General features: G+C 37.6%; 1 protein-coding gene and 1 non-coding gene across 2 annotated transcripts in view; one reads left to right on the top strand and one right to left on the bottom strand.

Annotated features, from left to right (window-relative positions):
• The window catches only part of MNS1 (meiosis specific nuclear structural 1), a 72,164-nt gene that overhangs the window by 17,021 nt on the left and 37,814 nt on the right, over window positions 1-17,329 (top strand). Inside the window, exon 3 of the mRNA XM_020876770.2 lies at window positions 2,753-2,880. Coding sequence (XP_020732429.2) covers window positions 2,753-2,880 — 128 coding nt within the window. The remainder of the gene's footprint in view (window positions 1-2,752; window positions 2,881-17,329) is intronic.
• TRNAC-ACA (transfer RNA cysteine (anticodon ACA)) lies at window positions 9,966-10,037 on the bottom strand. The gene has a single exon. It is a non-coding gene; the product is annotated as a tRNA-Cys (tRNA).

Here is a 17,329-nt window from a genome sequence, read left to right on the forward strand (position 1 = left end):
GCAGAGCATAGAGGATTTTAAGGGTGGTCAAATTCTGTATGATACTGTAATGGTAGATACATATCATTATACATTTGTTCAAAACCATAGACTATATAACATCCAAACTGAACTGTAAGGTAAACTGAACTGTGGGTGATGATGTGTCAATGTAGGTTTATTGATTGTAGCAAATCTCCCCTCTGGTGTAGAATGTTGATAGTGAGGGGGGCTCTGCATGTGTGTGGGAAGAGTGTACATGAGAACTCTGTTCTCAACTCTGCTGTGAACTCAGTACTGCTCCAAATAATAGTCTTATCTTTAAAAAGTTCTGTGTGGAGATTTCTTAAAAAACTGGAAAGAGAACTGCCATATGACCCAGCAATCCCACTCCAGGGCATACACACCGAAGAAACCAGATCTGAAAGACACACGTGCACCCCAATGTTCATCGCAGCACTGTTTATAATAGCCAGGACATGGAAGCAACCTAGATGCCCATCAGCAGACGAATGGATAAGGAAGCTATGGTACATATACACCATGGAATATTACTCAGCCATTGAAAAGAATACATTTGAATCAGTTCTAATGAGATGGATGAAACTGGAGCCCATTATACAAAGTGAAGTAAGCCAGAAAGATAAAGACCAATACAGTATACTAACGCATATATATGGAATTTAAAAAGATGGTAACGATAACCCTATATGCAAAACATAAAAAGAGACACAGATGTACAGAACAGACTTTTGGACTCTGTGGGAGAAGGCAAGGGTGGGATGTTCTGAGAGAACAGCACTGAAACAAGTATACTATCAAGGGTGAAACAGATCACCAGCCCAGGTTGGATGCATGAGACAAGTGCTCGGGGCTGGTGCACTGGGAAGACCCAGAGGGATGGGATGGGGAGGGAGGTGGGAGGGGGGTTCAGGATGGGGAACACATGTAAATCCATGATTGATTCATGTCAATGTATGGCAGAAACCACTACAATATTGTAAAGTAATTAGTCTCCAACTAATAAAAATAAATGGAAAAAAAAAAAGTTCTGAAACTAGCCAGTGGTTTTGGATGCGCTCCATTGTGAATACACTAAAAACCTGCTGAGTTGTGAATTGTGAAATACAAATTGAATACTATGTGAATTATGTTTCAGCCTTAAAATAGAGCATGTTCCAAGAACATTATATAAATAGAATCAAACAGTATGCTACCTTTTGAGATTGGATTTTTTTCACTCAGCAAAATTTCTAGAGATTCAGCCAGATTGTAGCTTCTATTAATGCTCATTCCTCTTGGTTGCTGAGCAGTGTTCCATAGTATGGATATACCACAGTTTATTTGACCATTCACCTGTTAAAGAACGTCTGGGTATTTTCAATTGGCTATTTTGAATAAATCTGCTATAAACATTTTGGGTATAGGTTTTTTAATAAACATAAATTCTCATTTCTCTGGGATAAATGCTTAAGAATACAACTGTTGAGTTGTAATTGCATGTTAGCTTTATAACAAACTGTAAAACTATTTTTCAGAGTGGCTGTACCATTTTACATTACCGTCCAGCAATATGTGAGTTATATATGTTCTCACCAGCATTTGGTTTTGTTACTACTTTTTATTTTAGCCATTCCAGTATGTATGTAGTGATATATCATTATTGTTTTAACTTGAACTTACTGATGTTCAATGATATTGAACATCTTTTTATGTGCTTGTCATGCCGTACTCAGTTGCTCAGTTATGTCTGACTTTTTATACAACCCCAGGGACTGTAGCCTGCCAGCCTCTTCTGTCCATGGGATTTCCCAGGCAGGAATACTGGAGTAGGTTGCCATTTCCCTCTCCAGGGGATCTTCCTGACCCAGGTATCAAACCCAAGTTTCCTGCATTGGTAGGCAGGTTCTTTACGACTGAGCCACCAGGAAACCCCTTTTATGTGTTTATTCTTTCCTAAATGTAGCATTTAATCAAGTCTCTAAATCTTTCAACCATTTTATAGGAAACAGGAAAAAGAAACAAGATAAGTGATATCTTGGGGAAGCAATTGGTCAAATTCAGAATGTGGGACATTCTGTGGGTCACATGTCCTAATTTCTACAACAAGTCAGTGCCTAACTAGGGGGAGTAGGGTGGAGGGGGGAGGAACTGTGTGAAGAGACTTAAAAAATGAAAGAGACTTAAATAATAACTAGATACAGTATATGGGTTGCCTTGGATTTTGACTTGAACAAACCAAAAAAATAAACAGAAAAAGGATCTTTGAGACAATCAGGGAAACCTGAGTATGGACAAGTTATTAGACTTTTCTAAAGAATTATTGTTAATTTATTTCAGTTTGTTAATGGTATGTTTATATAAGAAGAAATTCTTGTCAGAGATCAATATTGAATTACAAAGTAATGATATACCTAGAATTTGTTTTTGAATACTCTAGCAAAAAAAAAAAATGCAGAAAAAAGTAGGAGTGGAGTAGAAGAGTAGGGAAAACAAGACTGGGAAAATATTGATAATTGTTGAAGATGAGTGATGGCTTCCTGAGGGTGTGTTTCAATAGTCTTCTTTTCATGTTTGATGTTTGGAATTTTCCATGAAAAAATGTTCAGAAAAATTATTTGTGGAAATAATATTTTGCATTTTAAAAGAAAATGTGAATAGTTGACTGCTCAGAAGGCATTTGTAGTTTTCTGCTATAAAACAAATTCAGCCTTTATGAAAAAAATATCTGATTCTGGAGGACAAATGACTAAAGTTTTGTTTTTTTATTTAGGCAGAAGAAAACAAAAGATTGAGGAAACTCCAGCTTGAACAAGAAGAAAAATTGGCTACAGAACTGGCAAAACTAAAACGTGAAAGTCTAAAGGATGAAAAGTTGAGGCAACAAGTAAGAGAAAACAGGTATCTTGACTCCAAAACCTTTATTTATTTAGTCTTTATCTGTAAAGTTTTATGTAATGCTTATCACCTGAGAGTGAAATTTCTTTCTTTATGTCATTGTACTCAGTTAATATTTTGAGTGGAAATACTTACTGCTTTAAATCCTATATGTGTGTGTGTGTGTGTGTGTGTGTATGTGTATACACACATATATATATTCATTTGAGTAAAGAGGTCCTATTCATAGAAATAAAGTGATAATATTTGAGGTAAAAATTAATATCAATTCCCTCTTCTCTTTTCTCTGAAGATTATTATTATTATTTTTTTCCATTTATTTTTATTAGTTGGAGGCTAATTACTTTACATCATTGCAGTGGTTTTTGTCATACATTGAAATGAATTAGCCATGGATTTACATGTATTCCCCATCCCGGTCCCCCCTCACACCTCCCTCTCCACCCGATCCCTCTGGGTCTTCCCAGTGTACCAGGCCCGAGCACTTGTCTCATGCACCCAACCTGGGCTGGTGATCTGTTTCACCCTAGATAATATACATGTTTCAATGCTGTTCTCTTGAAACATCCCACCCTCGCCTTCTCCCAGAGTCCACAAGTCTGTTCTATACATCTGAGTCTCTTTTTATGTTTTGCATATAGGGTTATCGTTACCATCTTTCTAAATTCCATATATATGTGTTAGTATACTGTAATGGTCTTTAAATGGCCTCTTTAAAAAAAAAATAGACTCATGAATCTGACTCTTAAGAGAAATCTTAGGTGACGCCTAATTTAATTTTATGCCCCTACATAAATTTCCTACAGTATTTCTGGAAGATGGCTGATCATCTGTGGTTCAGCATGTCTAGTGACTATAATAGAAACTTTCTTTTTCATTCAGCTCTTTGCATACTCCTTTTTCCTCTGTTGTTTCAAAGTTAATTTCTCTGTCATTTCCAGGCAGTTGTCTTAGTTCCGTTATCTGACTGAAACAGAAATAGAGTTCTTTAGGACATCCTTTCCTATTCCCAGGTGGCTCAGTGGTAAAGAATCTGCCTGCCAAGCAGGAGACCTGGGTTCGATCCCTGGGTTGGAAAGATTTCCTGGAGAAGGGACTAGCTACCCAGTCCAGTATTCTGGCCTTGAAAATTCCATGAACTGTATAGTCTATGGGGTTGCCAAGAGTTGGGCATGACTGAGGGACTTTCACTTCACTTTCACTTAGATATTTATGAATTCACTTAACATTTCCTTCTATAAGTTAAATATCCTTCATTCTTTCATTTGTTCCTTAGATAACATGACTTCAAGCTGTTTCCCCATCCTGATTGTCTTCTGTAGATGTGACTTAGACTTGTAATGTTCCTTAACAAAATATTGGGGGCTTTCCTGATAGCTCAGCAGTAAGGAATCCACCTGCCAATGCAGGAGACACAGGTTCGATCCCTGGGTCAGAAAGATCCACTGAAGGAGGAAGTGGCAACCCACTCCAGTATTCTTGCCTTGAAAATCCCATGGACACAGAAGCCTGCTGGGCTATAGTCCATAGGGTCACAAAGTGTCAGATGCGACTGAACACACAAGATCAAGATACTGTTCCCACAATTATGTGTAGTACTCTAGGGTGTTGTTCAGTACCCCTAATAGTGAGATTGTTAACCACATTGTTCTGGAATATGTTCCTTAATGTTGCCTCAGATCACTTTCACACTGTTAATTAAAACCCAGGCTAACTAAATGCCCATTCTGAACTTATATAGTTGAATATATTTGGAATTTACTTTGATGGTTGTTACATTTTATCTTGACTGAACAAGCTTCTATAGAATATGATATGACCCATGGATAAGCTTCAGAGGTTTTTGAACTTCTTTAAATTACATGTAAATATATTTGGCAAATACACCCATGTGTATTTTTCTGTGTCCACAGCTTCTATCTAATTCTCTAGGAGTTACCATTCTTTAAAAAAAAGAAAAAAGATTTAAAATGACTGCCAATGTCTTCATAGTGTTCTAGTCTCAAGCTATCTTTTTTGATCCTAATTCTCCAGTCATTTAGTTATCATGATACTTTTATGTTATCTGAAGATGAAATAAATGTTCTGTTATTTCATGGCTTTGATTCATGCAGGAGCTTTGTAGCAGCTGCAAACTACTTGATTCAGATAGATGCTCCCTCTCAGAGCAGACTATCTGGAGAAGATATAAAAATAAGACATGGGAGAGGAAGGAAACCAGAGTAGTGAGCATGGCTTTTGTAGCTGCATTTCTTCTGGCAGTTTTTGCAGGTGGCACAAGTATGGCTAAAAGTTAAGTGAAGGTGAGCTTGACCAGTAAGCATATAGCAAGGTGTTCAGCATCATCTTACATGATACATGCTTGCGCATTTTCTACTTTAGTGTATGTTTTACTTTAATAATCCACAAGCTAATTAGGTTTTACTGGATAGAAACAGATGAAGAGATACTATGGGAGCAGATCAGTTGAACATATCCAGAATAAGCATAGAGAAACAAAAGGATAGAAGAATACAAAAGAGATCTTAAAAGTGATAAGAGCTGTGCTGACAAGTTCTACCAGATGTATAATTTTAGTTCTGGTAGTAGAAATGAATGAGGATGATGCAGAAATGCAATATTCAAAGAGATATAGGCTGAAAGAGATATAGGCTGTGAATTTCCAAAAATAGTAAACGACAAAGCCACAGGTTTAGACATAATAAATAATTAAAAACATATTTATGCTCATTCTAGTCAAACTTTCAAAATCTAACAATGGAGAAAAATCATAAAAATTTACAAAAGTAGCCACACAAAAAAGACTGTCGCCTTCAAAGGAACAATAGTAAGAAGTCTGACTGAACTTTGAGCAGCAATGTTAGAAGATAGAAGACAGTGGATTTAAAGGGCCAAAAGAAAATAATAGCCCATTTAGAATTCTATACATTGTGGAAATTTTCTTCAAATGTAAGACAAAAGTCATTTGTTGAGTATTCTTTCAAATAGAGTATGTTTCTTCTCAGCATGGTAAAATAGTGACTGACACGGAGAGTAGACCCTTTTCTGATCAGTGTACTCATCTGCAGATTGGCAGGTCTAAATTCAAGGAAGTGTTTGCTAAAGCAAACTAAAGTCCTTGAAATGTATCTGAAATAATTGAAAATCATCTCAATCATGATTAAGCTCTTCTAATTTAATTTTTCAAACCCAGGGCAAATTTTTAAGAATCATTGAAATTTATTTTGAAAAGTTCAAGTTCAGAAGTCATGAGACTTTTATTTTGAACACATGATTTTGTTTAATTTAGAAAGATATTTAAAAGTTTAATTTTTTCACAGCTTTTAACTCGAATTGAGAAACTGTCTAGTTTTAGAAATCCCTTTTTAATTACACCGTTAGTCAATAATTAGAATTAGTAACAATTGTTTAGTTATTAGAATTAATTGTATAATTATGACTATGTAATTTACAGTTATTAAATAATGGATTACTATAGATTATATAGTTAACCTATAGCTTCATGAAAACAAAAACAAGTACCTTGTTTATAACTTGTGTTAGTTCAGCAAAAACTAGCTCAAAGAAGAGTCAGAGACAGCCTTTCCTTATTAAATGTACAGCCAATTCCTTGCCAATGACAGTATGATTATAGTCCAGACTGATAATCAAGATGTTAATTATATAAACACAGATGAGATGGATTTTAAAAATAACATTTTTAGTCAAACAGAGTAGAGACTTGATTACTGATAACCCTGCATTAAAGGAAATACTTGTAGTTGTTCTGGAGGTAGAAGAATAGTCCCAACATTAGTTTCAGAACCTCTGGGAGGCAAATGTGTAGTAACTCTAGGTGAGATTTGAATGTGTTAATCATTTATTGGAATGATTGGATTTGGAATTTAAAATATATAAAGAGTTTAAAATGTTGTTGGTCATTCACTAAGTTGTGTCTACTCTGTGGCCCCATGAACTGCAGCTCACAGTGGATATCCTTGCTGTCTATGGGACTCTAAAGAGTCTTCTCTAGCACCACAGTTCGAAAGCATCAATTCTTTGGTGCTCAGCCTTCTTTATGGTCCAGCTCTCACATCTGTACATGACTACTGGAAAAACCACAGCTTTGCCTATATGGACCTTTGTTGGCAAAGTGATGTCTGTGCTTTTTAGTACACTGTCAAGGTTTGTCATAGATTTTCTCCCAAGAGCAGACTCTTCGTGTCTGCGGTATCCATCCACATTGATTTTGGAGCCCCCCAAAATAAAGTTTGTCACTGTTCCATTTTTTTCCCCATATATTTGCCATGGAGTGATGGTATCAGATGCCATAATTTTAGTTTTTGATTGTTGAGTTTTAAGCCAGCTTTTCACTCTTTGCTTTCACCTTTCTCTTTCACCTTCAACAAGAGGCTCTTTAGTTACTCTCTACTTTCTGCCATTAAAGTGGTATCATCTACATATCTGAGGTTGTTGGTATTTTTCCTGACAACCTTGATTCCAGCTTGTGAGTCATCCAGTCCAACATTTAATTAAGATGTACTCTGCAAATAAGTTAAGCAGGATGACAATATACAACCTTGACGTACTCCTTTCCCAATTTGGAACCAGTCCTTTGTTCCATGTCCAGTTCTATCTGTTGCTTCTTGTCCTGCATACAGGTTTTGCGGGAACCAGGTAATGTGGTCTGGTATTCCAGTCTCTTTAGGAGTATCCCAGAGTTTGTTGTGATCCACACAGTCAAAGGCTTTAGTGTAGTTAGTGAAGCAGAAGTAGATTTTTTTGGAATTCCCTTGTTTTTTCTGTAATTCAGCATATTTTGGTGATTTGATTTCTGGTTCCTCTGCCTTTTCTAAATCCAGCTTGTACATGTGGAAGTTCTTGGTTCATGTACTGCTGAAGCCTAGCTTGAAGGATTTTGAGTGTTATCTTGCTGGCATGTGAAATGAGTGCAATTGTGTAGTAATTTGAACATTCTTTGGATTTGCCTTTCTTTGGGAATGGAATGAAAACTGACCTTTTCCGGTCCTATGGCCACTGCCGAGTTTTCCAAATTTGCTGGCATATTGAGTGCAACACTTCAACAGCATCACCTTTAGGATTTGAAATAGCTCAGTTAGATTATGAGACTGACGCGCTGCCTACTGTGCTAAGGAGGCAGACATGAAATAGCTCAGTTAGAATTCCACCAACTCCACTAGCTTTGTTTGTGGTAATGCTTCTTCTTTTTTTATTATTATTATTATTTTTTTTAATAGGCTAATTACTTTACATCATTACAGTAGTTTTTGTCATACATTGAAATGAATCAGCCATGGATTTACTTGTATTCCCCATCCCAGTCCCCCCTCCCACCTCCCTCTCCACCCGATCCTTCTGGGTCTTCCCAGTGCACCAGGCCCGAGTACCTGTCTCATGCACCCAATCTGGGCTGGTGATCTGTTTCACCCTAGATAATATACATGTTTCAATGCTGTTCTCTTGAAACATCCCACCCTTTCCTTCTCCCAGAGTCCACAAGTCTGTTCTATATATCTGAGTCTCTTTTTCTGTTTTGCATATAGGGTTATCATTACCATCTTTCTAAAGTCCATATATATGTGTTAGTATACTGTAATGGTCTTTATCTTTCTGGCTTACTTCGCTCTGTATAATGGGCTCCAGTTTCATCCATCTCATTAGAACTGATTCAAATGAATTCTTTTTAATGGCTGAGTAATATTCCATGGTGTATATGTACCACAGCTTCCTCATCCATTTGTCTGCTGATGGGCATCTGGGTTGCTTCCATGTGTGGTAATGCTTCTTAAGGCCCACTTGACTTCACACTCCAGGATGTCTGGCTCTAGATGAATGATCACCCCATGGTGGTTACCTGGTCATTAAGAGCTTTTTTGTACAGTTCTTCTGTGTATTCTTGCCACCTATTCTTAATATCTTCTGCTTCTACTAGGTCCTTGCTGGTTTTGTCCTTTACTGTGTCTTCTTTGCATGAAATGTTCCCTTGGTAGTTCCAGTTTTCTTAAAAAGATCTCTAGTCTTTCCCATTCTATTGTTTTTCTCTATTTCTTTGCATTGTTCACTTAAGAAAGCTTTCTTATCTCTCCTTGCTATTTTCTGGAACTCTGCATTCACTTGGGAATATCTTTCCCTTTATCCTTTGCCTTTTGTTTCTCTTCTTATCTCAGCTATTTGTAAAGCCTCCTCTAACAGTCACTTTGCTTTCTTGCATTTCTTTTTCTTGGAGGTGGTTTTGGTTGCCACCTCCTGTACAGTGTTATGAACCTCCATCCATAGTTCTTCATGCTGTCTACCTGATCTAGTCCCTTGAATCTATTTGTCACCTCCACTGTATAAGCATAAGGGATTTGATTTAGGTCATACCAGAATGGCCTAGTGGTTTTCCCTACTTTCTTCAGTTTGAGCCTGAATTTTGCAAAATGGAGCTGATGATCTCAGCCACAGTCAGCTCCAGGTCTTGTTTTTGCTAGCTGTATAGAGCTTCTCTATCTTCAACTGCAAAGAACTCATTGTTCAGTCACTCAGTCATGTCTGAGTCTTTGCAACCCCATGCACTGCAGCAAGCCAAGCTTCCCTGTCCTTCACCATTTCCTGGAGCTTGCTCAAATTCGTGTCCATTCCATCAGTGGTACCATCCAACCATCTCATCCTCTGTCATCCCCGTCTCCTCCTGCCTTTAATCTTTCCCAGTGTCAGGTCTTTTCTAATAAGTTGGGTCTTCACATCAGGTGGCCAGAGTATCTGAGCTTCAGCATCAGTCCTTCCAATGAATATTCAGGATTGATTTCTTTTAGGATTGACTGGTTTGATCTCCTTGCGTTCCAAGGGACTCTTAAAAGTCTTCTCCAACACCACAGTTCAAGCATCAATTCTTTGGCGCTCAGCATTCTTTTTGGTCCAACTCTCCCATCCATACATGACTGTTGGAAAAACCATAGCTCTGACTGAAGTGAAGTAAAGTGAAGTAAAGTCACTCAGTCGTGTCCAACTCTTTGTGACCCCGTGGACTATAGCCTACCAGGCTTCTCCCATGGGATTTTCCAGGCAAGAGTACTGGAGTGGGTTGCCATTTCTTTCTCCAGAGGATCTTCCCCACCCAGGGATCGAACCCGGGTCTCCCGCATTGTAGGCAGACGCTTTACCATCTGAGCCACCAGGGAAGTCCTATCACTTTGACTGGATGGACTTTTTTTGACAAAGTGATGTCACTGCCTTTTAATATGCTGTCTAGCTTTTTCATAGCTTTTCTTCCAAGGAGCAAACATCTTTTAATTTCACAGTTGCAGTCACCATCTGCAGTGATTTTGGAGCCCTAGAAAGTAAACTCTGTCACTCTTTCTATTGTTTCCCCATCTTTTTGCCATGAAGTGATGGGACTGGGTGCCAAGATCTTGGTTTTTTGGATGTTGAATTTTAAGCCAGCTTTTTCACTGTCCTCTTTTACCTTCATCAAGAGGCTCTTTAGTTCCTCTTCACTTTCTGCCGTAAGGGTGGTGTCATCTGCATATCTGAAGTCACTGATATTTCTCCCAGCAATCCTGATTTCAGCCTGGCATTTTGCATGATGTACTCTGCATATCAGTTAAATAAGCAGGGTGACAACATACTACTACAACTGTTGTAGTACTTTCACAATTTTGAGCCGGTCTGTTGTTCTATGTCCGGTTCTAACGTTTTCTTCTTGACCTGCATACAAGTTTTGCAGGAGGCAGGTAAGGTGGTTTGGTATTCCCATCTTTTTAAGAATTTTCCACAGTTTGTTGTGATCCACACAAAGGCTTTAATGTAGTCAGTGAAGCAGAAATAGGTGTTTTTCTGGAATTCTCCTGGTTTTTCTATGATCCAGTGGATGTTGACAGTAAGCCACAGTCAGTTCCAGGTCTTGTTTTTGCTAACTGTATGGAGCTTCTGCATCTTCAGCTGCAAAGAATATAATCAATCTGATTTCGGTACTGACCACCCAATGATGTCCATGTGTAAAGTCATCTCTTGTGTTGTTGGAAGAGGGTGTTTGCTATGACCAATGTGTTTTCTTGGCAAAGCTCTGTTAGCCTTTCCCCTGCTTCATTTTTTACTCTAAGGCCAAACTTGGCTGTTATTACAGGTATCTCTTCACTCCCTACTTTTGCATTCCAGTCCCCTATGATGAAAAGAACATCTTTTTTTGGTGTTAGTTCTAGGAGGTCATTTAGGTCTTCATAGAATCATTCAACTTCATCTTCTTCAGCAAAACTGTGATGTTGAATGGTTTGCCATGAAAACGAACAGAGATCAGTCTATCATTTTTGAGATTGTACCCTAGTACTGCATTTTGGACTCATTTGTTAATTATGAGGGCTGCTTCATTCCTTCTAAGCGATTCTTGCTCACAGTAGTAAAATAATGGTCATCTGAATTAAATTCACCCAGTCCTGACCATTTTAGTTCACCGATTCCTAAAGTGTTGATGTTCAGTCTTGCCATCTCTTGTTTGACTACATCCAATTTACCTTGATTCATGAACCTAACATTCTAGGTTCCTATACAGTATTGTTCTTTACAGCATTGGATTTTACTTTCACTACCAGATACAACCACAACTGGCCATAATTTCCACTGGCTCAGCCTCTTCATTCCTTCTGGAGCTCTTTCTCTGCTCTTCCCCAGTAGTATATTGAACTGCTACTGACCTGGGGGGGGGCTCATCTTTCCGTGTCATGTTGTTTTGTCTTTTCATACTGTTCATAGGGTTCTCAAGGTAACAATACTGAAGTGATTTGCCATTCCATTTTCCAGTGGACCACATTTTGTTAGGCCCTGTCTAGCAGGGACATGCGCTTCAGCCATTCAATATAGCTCGGTGACATGAACTATAGCAAAAGTCAGGTAGGAAGTACATACATGGAGTTAAAGTGTCAATAATCTTTTATTATTTAGTAAAAAATAATGAAGAAATTTTATTAGAGTTTAAACAAACATATCTCTATAATAAAAATTGGAAAAGAATACATATTTAACAAATTCATAGAGGGAAAATGTTAAAAAGCAGTTGATGAACCTGTGCAAGCAAGAGTTAACCTAGCACACTTGAGACTAATATCTTTAGGAAGTCCTGCTTTTGCAAGTTTGGTCCTTGGCTGGTGTCTGGAAATTTGGATTTCAAGAAGGTCCCTAGCACTCTTTGATAAGAGTGCCTACGTTGTTTGGAGAAACAGTGCAGTTTTTGCTGGACTCTGTTTCCTCTGGTGGTCAGGAATTGGCTATTTAGTTGGCAGAGGATACGTGCATGGCCAGCCCCTAATAAAAACTGTGGTCCCTGAGTCTCTAGTGTGATTTCCTGGAGACAATTTTCATATATTGTTACAACTCATTGCTCGGGAAATTAAGTGTGTCCAGCGTTACTCCACTGGGAGAGGACTTTTGGAAACTTGGAGCTTATTTTCTCCAGAGTTTGCCCACATGCTTTTCCTCTATTCTGATTCTGCTCTGTATTTCACTATGATTTATCACAGTGAAATAATAATATATAATAAATATAAATATATATATAAATAAACAAATCATATCCATAGACTTAATATAAATTATATCCAAATAGTAAATATAAATCATATCAATGAGTATAAATATATGCTGAGTCCTGTGAATCCTCCAAGTGAGGGATCAAAACCGGGGGTGCAGTATGGTCTTGGAGACTCCAAACATAGAGGCAAGAAGAAGAGAGGACACAAAACAGGTATGACAAATAGAAAGAAAATACTAAGACTGTAAATTTAAACCTGGCTATATTTGTAGTTTTAATAAACATATTTGAGCCATTTATGAACAAAGACCATGTGTTATGTCAGAACAGATCAACAGATTTTCAACACATTTATTTCATATGTTCTCTGACCACAGTGGAGTTAAAGTAGATTCACAGTAACCAAAAAAGAAAGAAAGAAACTAGACAATCTTTGTATGTTTAGATATTTTGAAATATGCTTTTAAATAACCCCAGACCAAGGAAGTAATTAAAATTGAAATTAGAAAGTGTTTTTAACTAAATGATCATGAAAGTGCCACAGATTAACAGTTGTTAAGATTGGAGTGACATCTAGGAGATAGTGTAGAAGCAGCTCCAAGTTCCTGCCCTTCCAGTCAAACTAGCAGAAACTGTCAGAAGCGACTTTGTAAGAACTCTGAACAACAAAGTTTTATAGCGACCAAGTGAATGCTGAAACAAGAAAAAAGAAACTTAGCAATGGTTGCAAAAATTTGTAGTGTTTTTACTTGTCCTTGCTCCATCCCCTCCCTGCTCTGAGGCACTCTTGAAGGCAGCAACCCATACTTCGAGTACTGGTTCTGGAAGAAGAAAAGCAGATATTACAAATTATTGTGTCTATATATTCTAACCTACCTGGGAGCTACCTGAAGGACTGACAGAAGGTGCTCATCTGTGTTTCTCCTAATTCATATATCAGACCAGAAAAGTAAATTGTATCTCTGGTTAAGATTTAAGTTCCAGAGTATATAAAGGATTTCTATAATTCAGCAACAGAAGACAACCCAATTTAAAAATGGGCCAAGTACTTTAAGATTTCTCTAGAGAATTTACAGTGGGCAGTAGCGCATGAAAAAGTACTCACCATTAGTTATTGTGTCTATGTGCTCAGTTATGTCAGACTCTTTGTTGACTCTGTGGACTATAGCCTGCCAGGCTCCTCTGTCCTTGGAATTCTCCAGGCAAAAATACTGGAGTAGGTTGCCATTTCCTTATCTGGGTATCTTACCGACCCAGGGATCAAACCTACATCTCTTGTGTCTCCTGCATTGGCAGTCAGGTTCTTTACCATTAGCGCCACCTGGGAAGCCCAACATTAGTTATTAGGCAAATGCACATCAGAACCACAAGGAGATACCATCTTACACCTGTTGAATAACTGTAGTAAGCAATGGAAAGTAAGTGTTGGTGAAGATGTGGCCAAATTGGAACCTTGAGATACTGTTGGTAAGAATGTAAAATGGTGCACTGTGGAAAACAGTTTGGCAATTTCTCAAAAAGTTAAACATAGAATTACCATATGATTCAGCAATTCCACACTTCGGTATACACTCAAGAAAACTGAAAAACAGGGACTCAAGATACTTGTATGCAAATATTCAGTGCAGCATTATTCACAGTAGTCAAAAGGTAGAAGCCAGCTAAGTGTCTATCAAACGATGAGTAGATAAATGAATTGTGGTGTATACATACAATAGAATATTGCTCAGTTATAAAAGGGAATGAAGCTCTGATACATGCTGCAGTATGGTTGAACTTTGAAAAGCATTATCCTAAGTGAAGTAGGTGCAGAGTATGTCATGTGAAATGCCAGGCTGGATGAAGCCCAAGCTGGAATCAGGATTGCCGGGAGAAATATCAATAACCTTGAATATGCAGATGACACCACCCTTATGGCAGAAAGTGAAGAGGAACTAAAGAGCCTCTTTATGAAGGTGAAAGAGGAGAGTGAAAAATCTGGCTTAAAACTCAACATTCAAAAAGCAAAGATCATGGCATCTGGTCCCATCACTTCATGGCAAATAGATGGGGAAACAATGGGAACAGTGACAGACTTTATTTTTGGGGCTCCAAAATCACTGCAGATGGTGAAATTAAAAAATGCTTGCTCTTTGGAAGAAAAGCTATGACAAACCTAAACAGTGTATTAAGCAGTGACATCACTTTGCTGACAAAGGTCCATCTAGTCAAAGCTATAGTTTTTCCAGTATTCATGTATGGATGTGAGAGTTGGATCATAAAGTTCCCATAAAGAAAGCTGAGCTACCAAAGAATTGAAGCTTTTGAACTGTAGTGTTGGAGAAGACTCTTGAGAGTCCCTTGGATGGTAAGGAGATCTAACCAGTCCATTCTAAAGGAAGTAAGTCCTGAATATTCATTGGAAGGACTGATGCTGAAGCCTAAGCTCCAATAGTGTGGCCACCTGCTGTGAAGAACTGACTCATTGAAAAGACCCTGATGCTGGGAAAGATTGAAGGCAGGAGGAGAAGGGGATGACAGAGGATGAGATTGTTGGATGGCATCGTTGACTCGATGGACATGAGTTTGAGCAAGCTCCGGGAGTTGGTGATGGACAGGGAAGCCTGGTGTGCTACAGTCTGTGGGGTCTCAAAGAGTCTTGACACGACTGAGTGACTGAACTGAAGTGAAGTAAGCCAGAAACAAAAGGACAAAGACTATATAATTCCACTTACATGAAATATCTAGGAACAGATTTACAGAAACAAAATGTAAACTAGAGGGGAAGGGGTAATTGGGAAGTTATTGCTTAAATAGGTAAAGCACTTGTTTTGGGGATAAAAGTTTTGGAAATAGTGTTGATAGTTGCTGAGCATTATGAATGTAATAACACCACTGAATTGTACACTTAAACTGATTAAAACGGCAAATATTTTAAATGTATATTTTACCACAATAAAAAAATTCTAGGATTAAAAAAAAAACAAATTCATCCCCATAAGTAGCTAAAGCTATTTCCTTGAGGCTAGCGTATAATCTAAAAGAACTATTAGGAAAGAACACTCCATCTGGAATTATTTGAAAACAAAGAGAAAATTCCCATCTGGAGTGATTTAAAATAATGTAGTAGATACAGATAAGAACAGAAATGAGCATTTTAGAATGTAAACATAAAGTAGAATCAACAAAGCCAAAAATTGTGCCTTTAAAAAGGCCAATAAAATGGCAGTCTCTGGCAGGAATAATAAAGTATAAAAGAAAATGCACAACTAGCCAGTTCTAGGAATGGATAATGGGATAATGGATAACTTTAGATCGTACAAATGGGAGATCACTGTAGATCATAGGATATTGTGAACAATTTTATGTGAATTTGAAAATTTAAGTAAATAACTAAGTAGCACATTTACTAAGCTGACTGGCTTAGTGAAATTGGAAATGGCTCTGTAATGCCAGTTTTGTCAAAAAGTAAGTGTGGATCTGTTTTTGGATTTTTCTATCCTATCCTTCCTCAATTGGAGTTCCATAAGAGGATTAAGCCTCACAGAAAGTTGAGTGATTGTATTTTTAATTTTCTCAAAGACAGTATATAGTTGATATTATTTCAGATCCAGAAGAGCTAAGTTAATCCATTGTATATAATAGATGCTCAAGGGCATTGGAGCTTACTTAAACACTTCTGGTAGAGAAGAACTGGTCTATTCTATTCCATTGATACATTTGTTCACTCCTGTGCTAAAACCACACTGTCTCAAATATTATGACTTTATAAAAAGTATTCATCCTGAAGAAGTCCCCCAAAAGATTGTTTTAGCCGTTCCTACTTTGCATTTCCATGTATGTTTTACAATCACTGCAGAGCATTCAGAAATAGACATTTAAGAAAATGATACTGAATCACTTAGATTCCCATATGGAAGAAAGTGAACTTGATTTCTACCTCACAACACACGTAAAAATCAGTTCCTGAAGGGTTATAGTCTAAAAATTAATGGTGAAGTAGCAAAGCTTTGAGCAACTAATACAAAAAAATATCTATATGTTTGTGGGTTGGGTAGCATTTCTTAAAAAAACATGACAAATAAGTCATTGACAGTGAAGAAAAGATTAGTGGATTAGAATACTTCTCTCTATCTGAAGAAATCAGTCTGAGAGTAACTACAGACCTGGAAGGAAATATTTACAATGCATATAGCCAACAAGAAACTTTTATCTGCAATATATAAAGAACGTTTATACAACACTAAGAAGTAGACAAACCAGTATAAAAATGAAAAAAATTCAAATACTGATCAAGAACATCCAAGAAGCTATATAAATAGGTCAAACTTATAAAAAGGTCTCAGTTCCATTAGTAATAGAGAAACAAATCCCAATGATAATTACATCACCACAAGAACAGTTAAAATCTATGACAAGACTACAGCATTACCAAGGATTTGGAATGGTGGGAGTGCTTAGGCAGTGTTTATGAGAATATAAATCTGACAAAGCTTTGAAAAAAATGGCATTATATACTAAATTTGAACAGTCTTACCCTATGACTCAAATTTCACTTCTAGGTATATATCCAATGAATATGTGTTCCCTTGTCTTTCAAATAGTCACTTATTTGAATGTTGGTTGGGAGTTTCTATTTTATTTTATTTTTATTGGAGTATATTTGCTTTACAATGTTGTGTTGGTTTCTGCTGTATAGCAAAGTGATCAGCTGTTCAGTTCAGTTGCTCAGTTGTGTCCGACTCTTTATGACCCCGTGAACTGCAGTACACCAGGCCTCCCTGTCCATCACCAACTCCCGGAGTCCACCCAAACCCATGTCCATTGAGTTGGTGATGCCATCCAACCATCTCATCCTCTATCGTCCCCTTTGCCTCCTGCCCTCAATCTTTCCCAGCATCAGGGTCTTTTCCAATAAGTCAACTCTTCACATCAGGTGGCCAAAGTATTGGAGTTTCCGCTTCAACATCA

The sequence above is a fragment of the Odocoileus virginianus genome, chromosome 6, assembly GCF_023699985.2.
Source record: "Odocoileus virginianus isolate 20LAN1187 ecotype Illinois chromosome 6, Ovbor_1.2, whole genome shotgun sequence".
Classification (NCBI taxonomy): Eukaryota; Metazoa; Chordata; class Mammalia; order Artiodactyla; family Cervidae; genus Odocoileus; species Odocoileus virginianus.